At 37.5% G+C, this 23,585-nt stretch overlaps 2 protein-coding genes across 2 annotated transcripts in view; one reads left to right on the top strand and one right to left on the bottom strand.

The window, feature by feature from the left end:
• fam83hb (family with sequence similarity 83 member Hb) overlaps positions 1-4,247 on the top strand; it is a 40,254-nt gene extending 36,007 nt beyond the window's left edge. Inside the window, exon 8 of the mRNA XM_080441913.1 lies at positions 341-4,247. Coding sequence (XP_080298039.1) covers positions 341-361 — 21 coding nt within the window. The 3' untranslated portion in view covers positions 362-4,247. The remainder of the gene's footprint in view (positions 1-340) is intronic.
• Positions 4,248-4,820: 573 nt separating this feature from the next.
• On the bottom strand, positions 4,821-22,725 carry LOC308096001 (synaptonemal complex central element protein 1). The gene is made up of 8 exons (XM_080443240.1): positions 22,662-22,725; positions 13,311-13,385; positions 13,127-13,174; positions 11,305-11,359; positions 10,351-10,440; positions 10,169-10,232; positions 8,108-8,174; positions 4,821-4,943 (listed from the first exon to the last, which is right to left on the bottom strand). The coding sequence occupies exons 1-8, from the start codon at positions 22,714-22,716 to the stop codon at positions 4,843-4,845; spliced, it is 555 nt and encodes a 184-aa protein (XP_080299366.1). The 5' UTR covers positions 22,717-22,725; the 3' UTR covers positions 4,821-4,842.
• Between the last annotated feature and the right edge of the window lie 860 nt (positions 22,726-23,585).

The raw sequence follows: 23,585 nt of genomic DNA, 5'->3' as shown, positions 1-23,585 counted from the left end.
TATAATATCAGTGGTTCTCAAACTTTTCTCATGTCAAGGACCCCCAAATATGGCCGTAGACCCCCATCTCAAAATATTTTGTTCCAGGGACCCCCAGAAGCAAAGATTTGAGTTACAAATGTTATATGTATTCAAAGATTTGCACACATTTTCAAGATTAAAAAAAAAAAAAACAGTAGATCTACAAGCTCATTGTACAGCACTCGGTGCCGTGCTATGAGCTTGTAGATCTGCTATTTTTGAATAGCCAAAGGGGGGGGGGGGGGGGTGTTGGTGGGCACATGGTGTCAGATCTTGCCACACTAACTCGTTATCCTTTGTTTTGTCGTTCTCTCAACAGATGGGGAATAGCCTGGGATAACCCAAGACTGGAAAAAGGGACCGTTTGCCAGAGGAATGATCAAAAGACACAACAACGCCCATTCCTCCCCTATACGTGCCAACAACAGACCTAACTGTAACCTCTGAACGGCTGAACCAACGCTTCCAGAGCCTTCCTGGAGTTTTTCCACACAAAGTACCGTCACTTGAAAATAATGACACGACTTATAACGAAACGCTGCGGAAAAAAACATTGTGAACACATGATGGGGATGTGATGGAGTGAGTGAGTGAGTGCACTGTGTTATACCTGCTGTGTGCCAAGCCCTGGTACTATACCGCTAGCCCTTTAAGACCTGGAACGCGATCTGTGTCATTTTTAGATTTCTTTGGCTATTCAAAAAATAGCAGATATACAAGCTCATGAGCTTGTAGATCTGTTATTTTTGAAAAATCGTGAACATTTGTGCAAATCTTTGAATATATATGTATTTTTTAAACAAACGTTTTTAACTCAAATCTTTGCTTCTAGGGGATTCTACAAATGTCTTCTAAATCCTAACAGCAATTTTTTTTATTTATTATGTTGCTATAATATCAGTGGTTCTCAAACTTTTTTCATGTCAAGGACCACCCAAAATGTTGTTCCAGGGACCCCCCAGAAGCAAAAATTTGAGTTAAAAATGTTCGCTTTAAAGAACTATATATATTCAAAGATTTGCACACATTTTAACGATTTTTCACAAAAATAGCAGATCTACAAGCTCATAGCGCGGCACTCAGTGCCGTGCTATGAGCTTGTATATCTGCTATTTTTGAATAGCCAAAGTGTAAAATAATGCTTTTTTTTTGCTCAACGGAGTGAAGAGGAGTGTCTTCGGCTGCACGGGGTAACGTTTCATCAACCAGCAATGGAAGGCCAATTCTCACCGACATAACGTTACGTCTGTATGGATCTGCACGTTAAAGGAGAATTTCTTCAGACGGTTTTCTTTCCATCTCTATGATGTTATGATATCCTAGGAGGACGAGTTACAGTAGAACATTTCCATAACTCCGTCCCGGGTCCGCCCCACAGCTAAAAAACCTGCATAACATGGGACTTGCTGCTAAATCGCGTATTTTAACTCATTGAGTGCTCTATTCACGTGTTTCACCGCTATGGTGCAACGTGCCAATCACGTATTTCAAAAATAACATATCATTATCTGAAGATTTGCAGCTCCATCCACTCCTTGTTTAACTTATAACTGAAAAAGGCTTCCTAAGCACTTTTTTTTTTAACTTTGAGAACATCTCTGGCACTAGGACAACATAGCCAGAAATAATTCTGGCACTCAGTGAGTTAATAGCTTTTTTTAAAATTTAGATCTGACCTTCATAGTAACAGAACACGATGCAATGTGATTGTCTAGAATGTTCCCCACCGGAAGTCTCGCTAGACGAGATTTCGTGAAATCTCGTCTTTCGTGAAATCTTGTCCCGGGATGGAGTTATGATTTTTTTTTCTACTGTACCACATCGTCTTAGTATATCATAACATCATAGAAAAGGTAAGAAAACCGTCGGGTGAAATTCCCCTTTAAGTGAATGAGCTAGACAGAAAAAAGCGTAACCGACTGATGCGCGTGTCCCTTTTTAAAGGATGATTTATACTTAGTTGCACATCGTCGGTGCACCGGAAACAGCTGATCTACAAGCTCACAATGCATCGCAGCGCAACACATTGTGAGCTTGTAGATAGGCTATTTTTGGGGGCGCAACACAGGCACACAAACTACGTATAGTAGAAATCAACCTTTACAGTCAACAAACAAGTCTGTACATAACCTGCACATCACATGCCTTAGTACTGGTGCTGTGTGTGTGTGTGCGTGTGTGCGTGCGTGCGTGCGTGTGTATGTGTGCGTGTGTGTGTGTGTGCGCGCGTCTCAGAGAGTCTGTGTAAACTTGCGTAGAAGTTGGTCATGTTGAAAATATGCCTCTACTGTGGGCTCTCCCGCTGTGCCAACGGTTCGGTCCGCCATGGGCTCTCACCAAAACGCCGCAGCACTATTATTAAGTTGGCTCACAACCAGAGAGAGAGCAGAGAAAGGCCGCTGGCTGTGGAAGCAGAAGGGGGGGAAAAAATCATGAAAGGAGGAAATATAAGAAATATAAGTCTGAAAATGAAAGGGGAAGAGGGAAATGCAGATGAGAGAAGGAAGGCTACCGTAGGTTTTAGAATTTTCAAAGTTTAGTATCCAAATCCCATCAGTACTTTTCTTTTTAGGCAGCAGCAATAACGTTTTTCTTTTTGCCCCGACGAAGATCCAAGTAGGATCAAAAACGTTGTCACTATTAAAACCCTTGTGTGGCATGGAGGAGAGAAAGTTGTGTAGGGCGAGGTAGAGCGTTGGGGTTGAGCCTGTGATGAACTTTTACCCGTGGCGTGTTAAGGTGCGGTCCGTCTTCACAGGATTGAGTATGCAAAACAAACAATCATATCTTTTCAGGGAGGGGCAAAAAAAAAGAAAAGAAGCCTGCTGAGGCACAAGGAGCAAGTTGATCGAACTGAAAATCATGAGCTCTGCACATTATCTTAACAAAAAATCATCTGGCCTTATACATTACTGTTGAATTTGAGGACAGATTTCTCTCTACAAAGAGGTGCACCCATCCCGCTTTCCCTTCCTGACAGATGTTAACATAATTATGTCACCATGGTCACTGGCCTTAGCAGGATATAGGAAGTGAGGAAAGGACAGGACGGTGCATCACAGAACTGGAACAAGGCCATCGTTACCTCCTTACATAATATAATATAAGTGGCTGAAATGGGACCAACACCCTGAGCAGGATTGTTAACCTGTCTGTAAACACCATTAACCCATTAAGACCGGGAACGCATATATATATGTGTCATTTTAAGATTTATTTGGCTATTTGCGCTATGAGCTTGTACTGTAGATCTGCTATTTTTGATTATTATATTTTTTTTTACATCGAGTCAAATTGATGCAAATCTTTTCCGATCTGTGCTTCTGGGGGTTGGGGGGGGTGTGGCGGGGGGGGTCTCTGGAACAACATATTTTGAGATGGGGGTCCGCGGCCAAATACATATAATTTTGGGTGGTCCTTGACATGGAAAGCTTGGATTACCACTGATTTAGCAACATACTGTTAGGATTTAGAAAACATTTTTTAGATTATATATTTGGCCCCCTTGTCAAAATTTTGTTCCAGGGACCCCCTCCCCCCTGCTAGAAGCAAAGATTTGAGTTAAAAAAAATGTCGCTTTAAAAAATGATTTAGTCAAAGATTTGCACAAATTTCCACGATTTTTCAAAAATAGCAGATCTACAAGCTACTGTATGAGCTTGTAGATCTGCTATTTTTGAATAGTCAAAGAAACCTTAAAATGACACACAGATTCGTTCCCGGTCTGAATGGGTTAAACACCAAAGACTTTACAGCTCCATGGTACAACGCCAACCGAGCATTAAACACTAGCCTGGGTATCAAACTATTTCCACCTTGTGTGTGTTCGTTCATCTTTAATGTTAATGACTGTGCTGTACATTGAGACGTTGAGGTTTTAAATGGTCCATATGTGTGTGTGTGTGTGTGTGTGTGTATACTTTAGGGATAAATAAAGGGATTATATTGTACATATTTATATAAATAAAGTGCTGGAGGACATTAAACCTAAACAGGTAAACGATCAGAACCTGCCCCCTTGTGGTGTTAATCTGCAATGACCATGTCAGTATGTGTAGTATTGGCAGTAAAAAAAATTAATAAACGAGACACCGTTTTAAAGGTCATTTTTAAACGGTTACATTGTTTTCTTTTCAAACATTGGACTGTATTGGATTCTATGACATCATGCTGTAATGAGAACAAAACAAAAAAAAGTGTCTTACATTAAATCTTTATCGAATCAACGGTGGTTGTGTTGACTGGCTGTGTGTGTGTGTGTGTGCACAGTGACTGTGTGAATCCAATGTAACAATGAATAACTTCATTATATCACTGTATTATCATTTATTTATCGTCCGATTTAGAGTCACAACAAACTCATATGAACATCCTTATATAAATAGTGAAGAAAGAACTGTATTGAATCCGTTTAAACTATCGACAACTTCTCACCATAAGAGCATATTATAATAGAACATATTGAATGGTTACCGTTTTTTACATTGTGTTTAATGACATTACAACTAACATTAACAAAACCATTAACAGATATCAAATGTAAATATCCATGGATAGATACACCAGTAAGTGTAACCTTATGTTAATAGAACCTGGGGTTAGTGTGGATACGGTCTAACGTATGGCACCTTCAGTGACCTTGAACTAAGACCTCTGTAGCATTCCGGAACAAATGGAACAATCAACAATAATACAAAACAAAACAGTCTAAAGGGTTCATCTATACTTCACTGAACAGGCAAAAGTGTAAATGAGTTTGAACTCTCATTCATTGATCTCTCTCTCCCTCCTGAGTCTCTGCTGTTTTGTGAGTTTTAACTCTCATTGATCTCTCTCTCCCTCCTGAGTCTCTGCTGTTTTCTGGCTCTTCTCCATCTCCAGCTCTTTGACCAGGCGGCACAGCTGAGCCATCTTCAGCTGCTCTGTACAGATATGAAACAAGCAGTCGGTGGTGTAAAGTAACTAAGTACATGTACTCAAGTACTGTACTTAAGAAAGTAAAAAAAAAATACCTCAAAATTGTACTTCAGTATTTACGATTTTCAATACTTTTACTTCTACTCCACTACATCTCAGAGGCAAATATTGTACTTTTACTCCACTACAATTATTTGAACACTTTAGTTACTAGTTACTTTGCAGATATAAATGATTATATCATAAGACATTGATACCAATACTGTTGTACTTTTAGTCAAGTAAACGTTGAATTCCGGACTTTTACTTGCAACGGAGTATTTCTACATTGCAGTATTGATACTTTTACTTAAGTAAAAAATGTGAGTTATTTTTCCACCACTGAAAACAAGCAAGAGCTATAAAGCACAACAGGGTTTCTGAAGGAGGAAAATAAACGACTCAGAGGTGAAGAACTCCACAGCGTGAAGCAGAGTCATGTTCCCTCTCTGACCATAACTAGATGTTTTGTCGCTGTCCAGCCAAAACCTTGTACCGTACTGTACGTCCTAAACCCTTACTTTTCAGGAAATGGGGGAAAAAAATTAACCTGTGTTCCAATCAGTGTTGATTTCGTCGACTAAAACTATGACGAAAAATGTCCGTCGACTACCTTTTCTCACTGACGAAAACTAAATAAAATAAAGCTATGATGACTAAAACTAAGACTAAATATACAGACAATTTCGTCAACAAATAAAAACTAGACTAAAATGTTAGGGAGGGATCTAGTGGAGAAGAGATCCAGTAGAACTAAAAGACAAGTCCTTTTATGTTTGGTTGCGCTCGGGTGTTGCGCTCTGAAAATAGCAGATCTACAAGCTCACAACGCGTCGCGCTGCGACGCGTTGTGAGCTTGTAGATCTGCTATTTTCAGCATGCAACCAAGTGTAAAATCAGCTATTACGACGCCATCAAGGCACCGCCAAAATACATTTTAGTCGACTAAATCAACTGTGGATTTAGTCGACAAAAACTCGAGTAACACTAAAACATTTCAGACTAAAATTTGACTAAAGCTAAATAGCAATTTGATTAAAAAAAAACATGACTAAAACTAAATCAAAATTCGCTGTCAAAATCAACAGTAGTTCCAATGTAGTTATTATTTAGTCACAAAGCTCCTGTTTTCATTGGTTAAATTAACTTAACTTTTAACATGACGTCCCTATTTCGGGCATGGCCTTATAGGAGAAAATGTTTAAAAATATATTACAATTATTTCCTGAAATAATGGTTTTGTGCAACACTCTCATGAGACATAAAATAGGGCAGGGTTCTTCAACGTTTCTCAGGCCGAGGACCACCTTAGCTGAGAGAGAGATGAAGCTCCACTACCAGGGGTCATCATCGCCATGCTGGCGCCTTGTGGTGGATTTTCTTTTCACCCCGTAAGGGTCCATTTGGTTCCATTTGTACACTCTCAGAGTTATGGGGGTCCTTGAAAATAAAAGGCTTGAGAACCACTAGTACTAGTGGACTCTCCTAATGTGCCAAAAAGTGTCAAAAAGTAAATCAGTGTCGTACATATTCTGAGGAAAACCTGGAGACTGACGTTCAATAATTGGGTCTTATGATCAAAATGAGAACATTATAATGTTATGTAAAAAACAATAAATCTAACATTTACCACGGACAAGGACAGGTCTTGCCACGGACACCATGTGTCCGCACACGGACACAATGTGTCCGTGTGCGGACATATTGATGACCCCTGCCCACTACATATTGTATGACATTGTGTTGCAGATTAAACTTTTTCATAGATTTCATAGAAAGCTTCATAGACTTGTTTGACAGACACTGTCATCAGTGTATATTGGATTCATGTTAATGTGTATTTTCAGACATTTAACCACTTAAACCCTCGTTACTTAGTAAACTTGACCTTTCTCTCTGTACTTGGTCTGCTCTTTTTTCCCTAATCACCAAACCTCTTTCCTCAAAAAATAGCCGATCTACAAGCTCACAACGCCTCACAACGCGTGTTAAAGGAGGAGTTCACCCAAAAAATTATTTATTTTCTATCAATTACACACCCCATGAAGCCTTGATTTCATGGATTTATTTTGGTTTTTGTGGCATTCCTAAGACAATAGTTTGATGACCGTGTGTATTTCCCGTAGGAGACACAAATAATCTACTTTGTGTATCCTACCGGATACATTAGCCGGTAGGAGACGGGAATCAAATGACTAGCTTAGGAATGCGGCAAAAACAAAAAAGAATCCATGGATTCAAGGCTTCATAGGGTGTGCAATTGATAGAAAATAAGATTTTTTTTTGGGTGAACTCCTCCTTTAAGCTTGTAGATCTGCTATTTTTGGTTCTCCTCAGAATAGGGACGCTAGGGTTCAAGTGGTTTATGTAAAAGAAAAATAAATCCCATCACACAAAGATTTGGCGGACTCCCTGTAGTAACTCTGAGGACCCCCTAGGGGTCCCGGACCCCCTGTTGAAGCCCCCTGAAATAGGGCACCATAACAAAGATGAAACGTGGAAGGTTTCAGCTCGACAGCCATGATTTGTGAATGACTGCACAAACACACAAAGTACATGTGTGAATGCAGTGGTGGGAAAAGTACTCACATTTGTTACTTAAGTAAAAGTATCAATACTGCAATGTAGAAAATACTCTGTTACAAGTAAAAGTCCGGAATTCTAAATTGTCTTGAGTAAAAGCACAAAAGTATTAGTATCAAAATGTATTTGAAGTACAAAAGTAAAAGTACTCATAATGCAGAATGTCCCATTTCACAAGTATTCAAATGTTTACAAATCTTTTGAAAATAGCAGATCTACAAGCTCACAATGCGTCGCATCGCGACGTATTGTGAGCTTGTAGATCGTCTATTTTCAAATGGCCGAAATGTACATGGGGCTGAAGTGGTTAATGTATATTTTGTAATAATAATCTAAATCTACAAAGTAACTAGTAACTAAAGTTTTCAAATAATTGTAGTGGAGTAAAAGCACAATATTTGCCTCTGAGATGTAGTGGAAATACTCCAGTAAAAAAAAGTTAAAGTACCTCAAAATTGTACTTAACTACAGTACTTGAGTAAATGTACTTAGTTACTTTACACCACTGTGTGTGAATGTGTGCGTCTGCAGGACGTTACTGGTTTACCTGCTGCCAGCAGCTGACTTTTGGTGTTCTCGGCGCTCTCTACCTCAGCGGGGAGATTCTGAGGCATCTGGACAGACAGGGAGGGAACGCAGGAACATGTGATCAAACACAGGGGTCACATATCTGCTGTGGTGGAAAAAGTACTCAAATGTTTTACTTAAGTAAAAGTATCAATACTGCAATGTAGAAGTACTCTGTTACAAGTAAAAGTCCGGAATTTTTTATTTACTTGAGTAAAAGTACAAAAGTATTGGTATCAAAATGTACTTAAAGTACCAAAAGTAAAAGTACTAAAATGTTTGAAAATAGCAGATCTACAAGCACACAACGCGTCGCGGTGCGACGCGTTGTGTGCTTGTAGATCGGCTATTTTCAAATAGCCTATTTATGTATAAAATAGGGCTAAAGTGGTTAATGTATGTTTCATAATATCATAATTTATATCTGAAAAGTAACTAGTAACTACAGTTTTCAAATAATTGTAGTGGAGTAAAAGTACAATATTATCCTCTGATATGTAGTGGAGTAGAAGTAAAAGTATTGGAAATTGGAAATACTCAAGTAAAGTACAAATACCTCAAAATTGTACTTACAGTAAGTACAGTACTTAAGTAAATGTACTTAGTTACTTTACACCACTGCATATCTGCTGCTACTTCCGGGGATGATCAAAGACAGACAGAACATTTTGCCCCAAAATGCAAGTTTTCTGTATCTGATAGTGAAGTGGTTCTCAAATATTCAAATTTCAAGGACCCCCATGACTCTGAGAGTGTACAAATGGAACCAAATGGCTTTTGTACACTCTCAGAGTTACATTTTTGATTGATTGATTGAATACTTTATTTAGAAAAGACATGGAAACAGTACATGGAAGTACAATTCTCAATACAAGGTCCTCTAAACTGTATCGCTCATAAAAGCTCAATGGCTTATTTAAAATGAGATCCCCACGCACTCAAATCATGATGACATTTAAGAAAACAGACAAATATACACTACTATGCACTAGGCCTGACCTCTAGAAGTCGAATAGTCGACTAATTAGTCGAGGGGTGTCTGAGTCGACTGCCAATCTCTTAGTCGAATCATTAAAAAGAAAAAAGAAAAAAAAAAAAAAATATTCGACTGAGAGATTGGCCTTGTTTGTTACATTAATTAACTAATAGTTTGCCAAAAATAGGATATACATCATGATTTATTGGAAGAAACCAATAGTATATGTTAAATCAGACACTAAGCCCACACGGAATGTTCCTCTATTGCATAACATATTTTTTTGCATGATTTGACAGAGAGATTGGCAGTCGAATCAGACTGATTTGACTGACAATCTCAGTCGAATAATGCAAAAAAAAATATATATATATATGTGGGTGTTGCATTAGTCGACTGGCAGTCGACTAATGCAACACACACTTTTTTTTTTCTTTTTTTTCGACTGGCAGTCGACTATTGGCAATTAGTCGCCAATCAAATTCGACCATACAAATCCTTAGTCGGGGACAGGCCTACTATGCACTATGCAGAACGTCATACAGTCAGCTTACAGGTTACTGCCTGGTATGAAAAACAATGTAGCCTATACGTACAATACAAAGTTCAAGGAGGGAGTAGGTTAAGACTTTGAAAGGGGCCAGTTTGGAATTGCAGCCTCCTGAAGGTGTTTTTTAGGGCAGTTTTGAAAGTGAGTAGGGTTTTACACAACAAATTTTTGTTGTATAGCATGAGAAAGAGTTCATTCCCTTGTTTGTGCCAAATCTGGGTTGAACATGATCAGTGGAGCTGCCTCTGGTAATATGACAGACCTGTAAGGGTCCATTTTGGAACCCCTTCAGGGAACCCTAAAGGTCCTTACACACCGGGGGCGATTTTTTCATGCGAATAATACGTTTAAAACTCAATGCAAGCTTCCACATCAGTTTCGTGGAGCGAAAAAGCGTATTTTATTTATTCGGGCCGAGTCCGAATTTTGCGTATATTCGCATAATCGCCGGTGTGTAATAATGACCTTAAGTGTCCCCGGATCCCACTTTGAGAGCCACTTAGATAGAAACTTACAAAGACAGACTGCAGATTCTTGTGCTGCTCTATCAGCTGATGAAGCTGATTTTCAAACTTCATCCTGAGAAGCAAAGTAAATGCATAAAATGTTTTGCTTTAAAAAACACAAGGTATCATTCTTTTGCTCATCATTGACGTTTTGCTTCATTTTAATCATTGTTCTTTGATTGAATAGTTACTGTTGCTTCCTGTGTTTGAGCTTGAATCCCTGGATCTGACACTTATACTGTTCCAACAGCTCCTCAGTGCCCTTGTTCTGCTGCAGCAGCCTGTCAAGCACGTGCGCGCAAATGACATTGACATCTAAATGACATTTTAACCTTGTGGTCAAGAAACCAAAACAAGCCAAGGAAACAAAACACAAGAGAACACATGAACAGGGTAGGTCTGCATGGTTGTTAGAACTAACTTGTTCTTCATATTATTCTTTGATTCTGTATAAATAATGTGTTTCTAGGTCTCTATGTCTCTTACAATGCAGGCCATGTTATGAAATTGGATACACACCACACACCACACAATGGTACACAATAATCTACATCATATATGGGTGAAGGCCTGAAACTATGACGCAAACTGATCTTAGTGACAGCATGTTGAGTTACCGCCATCTAGTGTTACAATGAGGTAGGGCCGCAACAAGGTGGATAAAGGAGAGGTGGTTTGTGAGTAATGATGATGATCACACAATTCCATTTAGTTTTAGTCATATTTTAGGCATCTGAAATGTTTTAGTGTTAGTCTAGTTTTAGTTTAAATATCATAAGGTCGACTAAATCTAACTCTAGAGTTGATTTAGTCGACTAAAATGTGTTCTGGCAGTGCCTTGATGTCGTCGTAATGCCTGATTTTACACTTGGTTGCATGCTGAAAATAGCCGATCTACTTGTAGATCGGCTATTTTCGCGCTGCGAGGCGTTGTGAGCTTGTAGATCTGCTATTTTTGGCAAAGAGGCTATAGGTGTAGAGGGGAGAAAGAGCAGACTAAGTAAAAAAAAAACTTTAATCTGAAACACAATTTTATACAATATAGAGTAGGGGGTCCCTGCTTCATCTCTCTCTCTCAGCTAGGGGGTCCTTGGCCTTGAAAACGTTGAAGACCCCTAACTAGACAGTTTTCAGAGCTCTCTCACCTGGCAGACTCTTGCTCAGCCTCTTCACATTGGTACTGCAGCACCCTGCAAGACTCTTAAACACAACATCAAGACTCTTAAACACAACATCACACACACTTATTTTCTGTCAGATAACTCACGAATATATAGAACCAATATTATAGACAGAATATATTGAAACAATATTATAGAATGAGAATACAAGTGTGGATGTAATATTTTATCTTGGCGTTCAGGCTCTGCTAAATTTTTCTCTCCCTGCTCAGCACAATTAAGACAACCATCGTTAACCTTTAAGAGCAGGGAGATATATATATAATAACAACCCCCAACACGCCAGAACCAAGAACGCCCTACGGTGAACGCTCACTGATTCATCCAAGCAGATATCCCACTTGACTCCTCATGGAGACGGTGACGAAATTGCAGCTAGCAATTCTGGATCATGCTAGGATATTTTAACATTATGTGAACTTCTATGTGAGGCCATGGCTGCGCACCGCCGTTAGGCAATTAATTTTGACCAAGCTGATATCCCATTCTTCTCCCCACACACACTTATTTTACTGTACATTCATATTTCCAACAACTACTAAAAGTACACATAATTCAGCATGGCAAACCATAGTGCAAGACAAAATCCCAACTCTGAACTGTCATTACGACTAATAGCATTAAAGTGTCATCTAGAAAGAATGAGTAAGGGATAATGAGTCTGTATTCCAATTACTGTACGTTTAAACCACCTGTAACAATAGTAGGTTTAGGTGGTACAGGGTAAATGGCTAGTCACCCAATAACCCCTACATCAGCATGCCAACTAGAGCACAAAAACTATGCCTAACCCTGACCTTAATCTCACAGAAACTATGCCTAAACTTAACTTTAAAACCACGCCCACCTGGGCGAAACACTGCGGGGAAAAGAGAGAGTCCGCTAGGCACCCTGACTCTGTTTGACCAGAACAGAACACAACCTTAATTAGTATCATTAATATCATCAGTAACACCTGTGAAGGAAGTAAGGAAGAGGCCACATTTCTTTCCAATACGGCTGCTGTGGTGTTATTATATCCCCACCTAATGGCTTTAACATTGGACCTCCAATAACTAATTATCCAATAAATCTAACTATCCAAACTATCCGCTCCGAACAAAACCTATTAAATTGCGTGGTGCCATTTATTGTTTGTTTTCTGTTTTCTTGTGATTAAATTAAACATTTGGAGTTTCTGTTCTCGTAAAATAAGCACAGTTTGAACGAGTTCAATTGTTTCGCTTATGGTGTGACTCGATATGCATTTTTTACTTAAGTAAAAGTATCAATACCACAATTGAGTAAAAGTACAAAAGTATTGGCATCAAAATATACTTAAAGTACCAAAAGTAAAAGCACTCATTATGCAGAATGTCCCATTTCACAAGTTCAATATGTATACACACATATTTTGAAAATGGCAGATCAACAAGCTCACAATGCGTTGAATCGCGACGCGTTGTGAGCTTGTAGATCTGCTATTTTCAAATAGCCGAAGTTTATATAGCGCTGAAGTGGTTAATGTAGGTTTTGTAAATAAAAATAAAAATATATTAAGTAAATAGTAACTAAAGTTTTCAAACAATTGTAGTGGAGTAAAAGTACAATATTTGCCTCTGAGATGTATTGGAGTAGAAGTAAAAGTATTGTAAAGTAAAGATACCTCAAATTTGTAGTTAAGTACAGTACTTGAGTAAATGTACTTAGTTACTTTACAACGCTGTCAATATGGCATTAGTATGTGTATGTATTAGGATGTATTAGTATGTATTAATATTCATGATGAGACAGATTATTTCTCTACCTTCTTTGTCTTTTTGGATTCCATCCAGTTGGTAAGCTTCAACTTGCACTGCAACACACAAATAACAACAACAACATCATCAACATCAACAACAACAACAATCATGATTGTCATCATCATCATCATCAGGCTTTGTAAGGATACACAAGAATGAATAATATTCACTAATTATTGTGTCTCTTACAAGTTTCTAGTTCCTCCTGCAGAGAGTCCAAGGTGGATTTGGACACCCTGACGTCTTCTTCCAGAGACCTTTTAGCTGTTATAAGAGAGACACGTAAAAACAACATTAGTCTTACGGAATGTTCTTGAAAAGACATGATCAGATATGATCAGAATACATTGAGTAGATCTGCTAACTTGTACCGAATACTAACAATCATCAATGGTATATTAAAATCACATCCATAATGTACTACTATTACAAAAACAGTTGAAGAGAGAGTCCCTTGTACAATGTAATAGAATAATATACAGTATATGCCTTAAAAAGAATCAATCTGGCAGAGAGTTGCAATATTCTACAAGTCAGAGAACAATCATTACCTCTTAAAACACATTCATCATGTTCCTCATTCCTGATGTATTAGATAAGGATGTACCTCACTAATAATACCAGTAGGGGGGTCAGATGTGTTATGTTCAGGGAATGGTTGTCTAGGTCATGGTGGTAAATTCACCTGATTATTTCTTTACACATTAATGTATGAGAAAAGTTTTAAAAACCATCCAATGTACAACCATGACTGAGACAACACTCACTGAACCTCATAAAAATTCTGACGACTGTCTTACTGTGTCGCCGGTGAGGTAAATCCTCACCTAGTACTTCAGAAATGAAGTTTCAGAACATGATGAATGGAACTATATGAGAAAATGATTATTATCTCTGACTTGTAGAGGACTGCAAGCTCCATTCTGATTTCTGAGATCTATGTCAAAACCATAGTGATAATTTTTTTTTTTATTATTCCTGGATCTGGAGGTTAGACTGCTGTCTACTGTTTGACCTCTGACTGTCAGAATGTGGTCACGTTACAAAATGTTAATCTTAACTTTATGATGGCTAAAACAGATATCTATCTCTGCATTAAAATAGGCATATTAATGTGACGCAAGTATTACTATTGTGAAACTTTACACAGTGTGGAAATTATGGGGGTTTAATAGCAAATAAATATATATATTTAAATGATGTAGGTCACGCATCATTTAAGTATATATTTTCATAAATCAAACCCAATACATATTTCTATTAAGCATCATTATCAAATAAAAGAGAATGATGGTTTCACAATACTGTACCTGCATTATATTAGTATGACTAATTTAATGCAGTGTATGAACTAACACATTTCGGTGACTTGACAGCATTCCAACAACGTTGATTGAACCAAATGTTAATAAAGATCAGCAGTTGGCTTATCGTTCAAGCATCAAATTAATAATTTAAATAAAATAAAAGCACCATTTGATAAACTCAATATGGTTTTTAAGAAGGATTTCAGAAATCAGAATGGATCTTGCAGAGAGTTGCAATTCTCTACAAGTCAGAGATAATAATCATTATCTCATAAATCCCCATTCATCATGTTCGGAAACTTCATTTCTGAAGTAACAGGTAAGGATGTACCTCACTGACAATAAATTTCTTCTGGGGGTCAGATGTCTTATGTTCAGGGAATGGTTGTCTAGGTCATGGTGGTAATTAATTCACCTGTTTATTATAACTCATATGCACACATCATTTAAGTATATATTTTCCTATTTCAAACCAATACACGTTTCTATTAAACATCATTATAAGAAATTGGTAAAGTAAAACAAAATGGGTAAAGATGTTTTCGCTAGTAAACCTCTATCATTTCCACACTGTGTAAAGTTTCACAAGAGCAGTAATACTTGTATCACTTTAATATGCCTATTCTAACGCAGTGTGATATTTGTCTTTTTTTGCCCTCGTGAAATGAAGTCACAAAATATGTAACTTCACTAGATGCTGACAATGTTTAATAAACCAAGACACTAACAGAGATCGACAACAGGTGGCAGCTTTTCCACTAATACCATCATCTAGTCGCTTGAAGTTGATTTTAACAATGATTTCAGAAATCAGAATGGATCTTGCAGAGGGTTGCAGACCTCGACAAGTCAGAGATAATAATCATTATCTCATAAATTCCCATTCATCATGTTCTGAAACTTCATTGCTGAAGTAACAGGTAAGGATGTACCTCACTGATAATATCTTCCTGATGAAGGCGTCAGATCTCTTATGTTCAGGGAATGGTTGTCTAGGTCATGGTGGTAAATTCACCTGATTATTACTCATGTATATGCATACATATATTTTCCTATTTCGAACCAACACGTTTCTATTAAACATCATTAAAATAAACTGGTATATTAAAAGAAGAAAAAACAATACCTTATAATGGCTAAATATATTTTCGGTATTAAACCCCAATCATTTCACAGTGTGTAAAGTTTCACAATAGTAACACTTGCATCACATTAATACGTCTGTTTTAATGGACTGTGATATTTGTCTTTTTAGACATGGTATAAATATGAGTTCAGATATCAGAATAGGTCTTGCATAGAGCTGTGTCCTCCACAAATTGGAGATAATAATCATTATCTCAGATTGTATCATTCATCATGTTCTGAACCTTAGAATCTGCAGTAAGAGGTTAGGCTGTACCTCAGTGTCACTACCACTACCTTGATGGTGTGGGGGTCAAGTGTCTTATGTTCAGGGAATGGTTGTCTAGTAGTTCATGGTGGTAAATCACTAGCCTGGCATTGGCCAGACTGATAACGTGGATTCACTCTCAGGTTCCTCCCCGGTATCAGTCTGGACTTCGGCCCATAGGGAGTGAGTATGAGAAATCAGAAAATGATCGGGCTAGTAAACCTCTATCATTTCCACACTGCGTAAAGTTTCACAATAGTAATACTTGTATCACATTAATATGCCTATTGTAACACAGTGTGACATTTGTCTTTTTTTGCCATCGTGAAATGAAGTCACAAAATGCGTAAAGTGTCCACATTCTGGCAACATTGAATAAACTAACAAATCGACATTAGGTGGCAGCCTTCCCACTAATATCAACATCTAGTGACTTATTAATCAACGCAAAAAGTGATTTTAACAATGATTTCAGAAATCAGAATGGATCTTGCAGAGGGTTGCAGTCCTTAGCAAATCAGAGATAATAATCATTATCTCATATATCCCCATTCATCATGTTCTGAAACTTCATTTCTGAAGTAACAGGTAAGGATGTACCTCACTGACAATACCTTTCTTCTCGGGGTCAGATGTCTTATGTTCAGGGAATGGTTGTCTAGGTCATGGTGGTAATTAATTCACCTGTTTATAACTCACACGCACACATCATTTAAGTATATATTTTCCTATTTCAAACCAATACACGTTTCTATTAAACATCATTATAAGAAATTGGTCAAGTAAAAGAAGAAAAAAAAAATATATATATAATGGGTAAAGATGTTTTCGCTAGTAAACCTCTATCATTTCCACACTGTGTAAAGTTTCACAATAGTAATACTTGTATCACATTGATATGCCTATTCTAACGCAGTGTGACATTTGTCTTTTTTTGCCATCGTGAAATGAAGTCACAAAATATGTAACTTCGCCACATTCTGACAATGTTTAACCCATTAAGACCTGGAACGCATCTGTGTCACTTTTTGATTTGAGCTAAAAAGCATTATTTTACACTTTTGGCTATTTTTGAAAAATCGTGAAAATGTGTGCAAATCTTTGAATATATATATTGTTGCGAATTTTTAACTTGAATCTTTGCTTCTGGGGGGTCCCTGGAACAAAACATTGTGAGATGGGGGGTCGGCGGCCAAATACATGTCATTTTGGGGGTCCTTGACATGAAAAAGTTTGAGAACCACTGATATAGAAACATAGGTTTTTTTCAGAATACTGTTGGGATTTAGAAGACATTTGTAGAATCGGCCTCAGGTCTTAACGGGTAAATAAACCAAGACACTAAGACAGATCGACAATAAGTGGCAGACTATCCACTAAAATCATCTAGTGTCTTATTAATCTACACAAATAAAAAGGGATTTTAACAATGATTTCAGAACGGATCCTGAAGAGGGTTGCAGTCCCCAACGAGTCAGAGATAATAATCATTATCTCATAAATCCCCATTCATCATGTTCTGAAACTTCACTTCTGAAGTAACAGGTAAGGATGTACCTCACTGACAATACCTTCCAGATGAAGGGGTCAGATGTCTTATGTTCAGGGAATGGTTGTCTAGGTCATGGTGGTAAATTCACCTGATTATTATTCATGTATATGCATACATCATGTAAGTATATATTTCCCTATACCATTACACATTTCTAATAAACATCATTATAATAAATTGGTCATGTAGAAAAAACAATACCTTATAATCGTTTAAGATATATTCGATATTAAACCCCAATCATTTCACAGTGTGTAAAGTTTCACAATAGTAATACTTACATCACAATGTCTGTTTTAATGCAGTGTGATATTTGTCTTTTTAGCCATGGTAAAAATATGAGTTCAGATATCAGAATAGGTCGTGCAAAGAGCTGTATCCTTCACAAATTGGAGATAATAATCATTATCTCAGATTGTATCATTCATCATGTTCTGAACCTTAGAATCTGCAGTAAGAGGTTAGGCCGTACCTCAGTGTCACTACCACTACCTTGGTGGTGTGGGGGTCAGATGTCTTATGTTCAGGGAATGGTTGTCTAGTTCATGGTGGTAAATCACTAGCCTGGCATTGGCCTGACTGATAACGTGGATTCACTCTCACGTTCCTCCCCCGGTATCAGTCTGGACTTCGGCCCATAGGGAGTGAGTATGAGAAATCAGAAAATGATTTTGATGCTTTTCACCAGTGGTGGAAAAAGTACTCAAATTCTTTACTTAAGTAAAAGTATCAATACTGCAATATCAAAATACTCTGTTACGAGTCAAAGTAAAAGTACAGAAGTATTGGCATCAAAATGTACTTAAAGTACCAAAAGTAAAAGTACTAAAATATTTGAAAATAGCAGATCTACAAGCTCACAACCCGTCGCGATGCGACGCGTTGTGAGCTTGTAGATCGGCTATTTTCAAATAGCCTAGGTATAAAATAGGGCTAAAGTGGTTAATGTATGTTTCATAATGTAATAATTTGTATCTGAAAAGTGACTAATAACTAAAGTTTTCAAGTAAATGTAGTGGAGTAAAAGTACAATATTTGCCTCTGAGATGTAGTGGAGTAGAAGTAAAAGTACTGGAAATTGGAAATACTCAAGTAAAGTACAAATACCTCAAAATTGTACTTAAGTACAGTCCTTAAGTAAATGTACTTAGTTACTTTCCACCACTGCTTTTCACTGTTGTATGGACAGCATGTTGAAACACAGTCACTGATTGGCCCGATCATTTTCTGATTTCTCATACTCGCTCCCTATTGGGCCGAAGTCCAGACTGATACCGGGGAGGGGAGGAACGTGAGAGTGAATCCACGTTATCAGTCTGGCCAATGCCAGGCTAGTAAATCACCTGTTTTATTACTCATGTATACAGTATGCACACATCATGTAAGTATATATTTTCCTATTTCAAACCAATGCATGTTTCTCTTAACCCTCTTAAGACCGGGAACACATCTGTGTCACTTTAAGATTTCTTTGGCTATTCAAAAAATAGCAGATATACAAGCTCATAGCGCGGCACTGAACTTGTAGATCTGCTATTTTTGAAACGTCGTGAAAATTTGTATATATATTTTTTTAAAGTGAACATTTTTAACTCTGTTACAACTTCTGGTGGGGTCCCTGGAACAAAATATTTTGCGATGGCGGTCCACAGCCTAATACATAGAATTTTTGAGAACGACTGATATTATAGCAACACAAGTTTTTTCAAAAAACTGTAAAGGTTTAGAAGACATTTGTCGAATCCCAAGAAGCAAAGATGTGAGTTACAAATGTTCGCTTTAAAAAAAATATATATATTCAAAGATTTGCATACATTTTATAAAGATATAAAGATATAAAATAGCAGATATACAAGCTCATAGTGCGGTACCAAGTGCCGCGCTATGAGCTTGTAGATCTGCTACTATTGAAGAATCGTGAAAAATTTTGCAAATCTTTGAAAATGCTGATATTTTTAAGCGAACATTTGTAACTCAAATATTTGCTTCTGGGGGATTCTACAAATGTCTTCTAAATCCTAAACAGTTTTTCTTTTAAAACGTATGTTGCTATAATATCAGTGGTTCTCAAACTCTTTCATGTCAAGGACCCCCAACATGATATGTATTTGGCCATGGACCCCCATCTGAAAATATTTTGTTCCAGGGACCGCCCCAGAAGCAAAGATATGAGTTATAAATGTTTGCTTTAAAATTATATATTCACCTGTTTCCTAGGCTGTGCGTTTTCCACTTCCTGTCGATTTCATCGGATATCATTGGTCATCTGACCAGTTTCATTGGATTTCATTGGATCAAATCGACAGGAAGTGGAAAACACAGAGCCTAGGAAACAGGTGAATATATTCAAAGTCTTGCACAACTTTTCAAATAAATAGCAGCTCTACAAGCTCACAGCCCATGATATGAGCTTGTAAAACTGCTATTTTTGAACAGCCAAATACATTTTTAAATGACAGAGACACATTACTAGTCTCAATGGATTAAACTCATTTATCAATGATTTCAGAGATCAGAATGGATCTTGCAGAGGGTTGCAAGCCTCCACAAGTCAGAGATAATAATCATCATTATCTCATGAATCCCCATTCATCATGTTCTGAAACTTCATTTCTGAAGTAACAGGTAAGGATATACCTCACTGACAATACCTTCTTTATGGGCGTCAGATCTCTTATGTTCAGGGAATGGTTGTCTAGGTCATGGTGGTAAATTCACCTGATTATTACTCATGTATATGCATACATCATGTAAGTAAATATTTTCCTACACCTACACGTTTCTATTAAACATCATTATAAGAAATTGGTAAAGTAAAAGAGGAAAAAACTATACCTTATAATGGCTAAAAGATATTTTCTCTATTAAACCCCTATCATTTCACAGTGTGGAAAGTTTCATAGTAGTAATACTTGCATCACATTGATGTCTGTTTTAATGCAGTGTGATATTTGTCTTTTTAGCCATCGTAAAAAAGTTACATTTTGTGACTTGAACACATTCTTCTGACCATGTTGATTGATCCAAATGCAAACAGTAGGCCTATACCTCAAACAAGCACCAAATCTGTGCTTTTACTTACAAACACATAATGAAACACTATATTAAAAACAACTTTCAGTTTATGCTCTCAATATGAGTTCAGAAATCAGAACGGATCTTGCAGAGGGATGCAGTCCTCCACAAGTCAGAGATAATCATCATTATCTCATATTTCCCCATTCATCATGCTCTGAAACTTCATCTCTGAAGTAACAGGTAAGGATGTACCTCACTGATAATACCTTTCCTTCTGAGGGTCAGACCTCTTATGTTCAGGGAATGGTTGTCTAGGTCATGGGTTCCCAAACTTTTCAGGCCGTGACCTCCAAAATAATCATATTTGAACAGGGGACCCACCCTGAGAAGCACTTGGCATTGTAGGAGTTGAGCCATTACATTTAGTTTGACGTGGTTCCACAGATAAATATTGTGAAAAAATAGCCGATCTACAAGCTCACAACGCCTCGTGCCGCGAGGCGTTGTGAGCTTGTAGACCGGCTATTTTCACATTTTTTTCCCCTCTTTCCTAGGTAACATTTGACAATTTGGCTAATGTTTGGCCATTTTTGGAGTTCTGGAGTTGCACCACCTCACACTTAGTAAGAACTAAGCCTAGCCCTAAGAATTCCGACCACTAGTTTGGTAACCCTAGGTCTTGTAATTCATTCAAGCAAAACAAGCATGTCTCGTATATTTAACAAGAATTTCAGAAGTCAGAAAGGATCTTGTAGAGGACTGTTGTCCTCCACAAGTCAGAGATTAATAATAATCATTATTTCATAAATCCCATTCAAAATTCTCCATAATTTCCTCATGAAGTCATAGGTAAAGATGTACCTTACTAACATTCCAACCATCTGTCTTGTAAACAAGGGGTCAGATATGTTATGTTCAGGGAATGGTTGTCTAGGTCATGGTGGAAAATGGTCAATTATCTAACTGCTAACACTGAGATCAACAGCAGATGGCAGCAAATCCTTGAAACACCAGTGGTTTAAAGTAACTAAGTACATTTACTCAAGTACTGCACTTAAGTACAATTTTGAGGTATTTTTTTTACTTTACTGAAGTATTTCCAATTTGCAGTACTTTTACTTCTACTCCACTACATCTCAGAGGCAAATATTTCACTTTTACTCAACTACAATGGACCCTTCGCTAAGCAGGGTCAAATACATTTTTAAAAAATATATATTTTTCAACATCACAGTATTGATACTTCTGCTTAAGTAAACAGTATACTTACTCTTTCCATCACTGTTACAGCCATGATCTGATATGACATAATAACAGATAACTTATGTTTTTCACATGTATTTCAGAAATCAGAATGGATCCTGAAGAGGGTTGCAGTCCTCAACAGGTCGGAGATAATAATCATTATCTCATGAATCCCCATTCATCATGTTCTGAAACTTCATTTCTGAAGTAACAAGTAAGGATGTACCTCACTGACAATACCGCTTCATGGTCCTCTGAACCATAATGAGGTTCAGTGAGTGTTGTCACAGTCATGGTTGGACATAAGACACTTTTATCACTTATTTCCATTACATAAATCTCCTTACAACTAAGTTACATCAACATGTAACATTAAAACAAGTTTAACTTTATATAACCGTTATATTGGTATTTATGTAAGACTCCCAGAATGCTTTGCGAGAACATTAGCATATCGTCAGAGAGTCAGGTCAACTCTGTGCCACAAGATGTCGCTGTTTCACAAAAACACTATTGGTCTGACTTTTCAATGGTGTTTATATTACATAAACTAAACTAAAATGTTCTCTCGTTAAAAAAAACACTCTTATTCGTGTGCGACAGTAACCTTAAAGCACTTTCTATCTTTAGCCAAGCCATTTTAACGACGTTTGTTCACTTTGTTGTCGTCTTTTAATTAAACACGACACCGCTACCACACAGACATGTGTGACCTATTGAATTGTGTGACTCCGGGCGTTGCTGTTTTTGCAAAAGGAACAAACGACCAGATCTTTTCCCAAGGCCCGTCATCCTCCCACCTTTATAAACTATAAAGCATTAATGTGTTAATGTATTCACGGTGGGAATAAGACGAAATCACAACACGGTCACAGGATTCGATGAGTCACACATTGCGGTGTAACACCCTAGAAAGAGCGGGCCGCCAATCCCAGATTACAACAGAATACCTACCCATGCAGTGGTGGAAGAAAGTATACATGTTTTACTTGAGTAAATACTTAGTTACTTTGCACTGTACATACCCTTCTGAAGCGTTCTCAGTTTGTGTGTCAGTTGATCAAGTTTAGGCTCCTCCATGTTTCCATCTCCTGTAGGCAGAGGTGGAAAGTACTTAAGTACATTTACTTAAGTGCATTTTGATACAAATACTTTTGTACTTTTATTCAAGTACATTTAGAATTCCGGACTTTTACTCGTAGCAGAGTATTTCTACATGGCAATATTGATACTTTTACTAGTACTTTTTACACTGCCTGTAGGTCAATATATTTGAACGTTAATTCAACACAAACACCCGACACATTAAAACACATTAAAACATAAACACAAAGTCTGTGTTTCACACTATAAACCTACCTGGTTTCAAGGGTGAGAAAAATGCATCCTGCATGTTGAAACCTTGACGGGGAAACAATAAATAAACAAGTCACTTTTAATATTTACAAACCATGGAACTTCTCAACCATTATTCTGTAGCTTAATGTTACTCAGCAATAACGTTTATAGAGGCTTTAATGACATGAACTTTATCAAATACATATGTAATTTCCCGTCTAATACCTGTTGGTTTGCTCATGTTTATCTGTGTTTCAGAGGAGAGTTTATCAGTCAGTGTGACTCAGTCTCTGTAACGTTGTGTCTCTGATCTAAACACCTGCACGGTGCACCACTTGTTCACACGACGGACGTCTGTCACGACCGTCATGGATGAACTTCAACCTGGTGTTTGCACTTTCTCCCCTTTTGGCCCGTACATCTACATAAACGTTCACATTTCAGATATAAAGTGCTGACCTCATGGCCATAGATGTTATAATGATGTACGAGTCCTTAGAAGTACCCTGTATTCTCTGCATTGTTCAATAAAAAGCATTTTAATCCGATTGGTGGCCATTTTTGCCATACGCTTTCAGTTACGTTACCCTATTGGTTGGGTGGTGTATTGC

The sequence above is a fragment of the Gymnoscopelus braueri genome (genome assembly GCF_963280865.1).
Source record: "Gymnoscopelus braueri genome assembly, chromosome: 11".
Lineage (NCBI taxonomy): Eukaryota > Metazoa > Chordata > Actinopteri > Myctophiformes > Myctophidae > Gymnoscopelus > Gymnoscopelus braueri.
This window is presented reverse-complemented; position numbering and strand designations above follow the sequence as displayed.

What these genes read in the sequence shown, in the direction of transcription:
- LOC308096001 (XM_080443240.1), bottom strand. Translation starts at nt 22,716, where the DNA reads ATGGAGGAGCCTAAACTTGATCAACTGACACACAAACTGAGAACGCTT. An exon ending in GCAGGAGGAACTAGAAACTT is followed by an intron (nt 13,175 to 13,310) that starts GTAAGAGACACA and finishes TGTGTGTTGCAG; the next exon opens with TGCAAGTTGAAGCTTACCAA. An exon ending in CTCAAACACAGGAAGCAACA is followed by an intron (nt 10,233 to 10,350) that starts GTAACTATTCAA and finishes TTTGCTTCTCAG; the next exon opens with GATGAAGTTTGAAAATCAGC.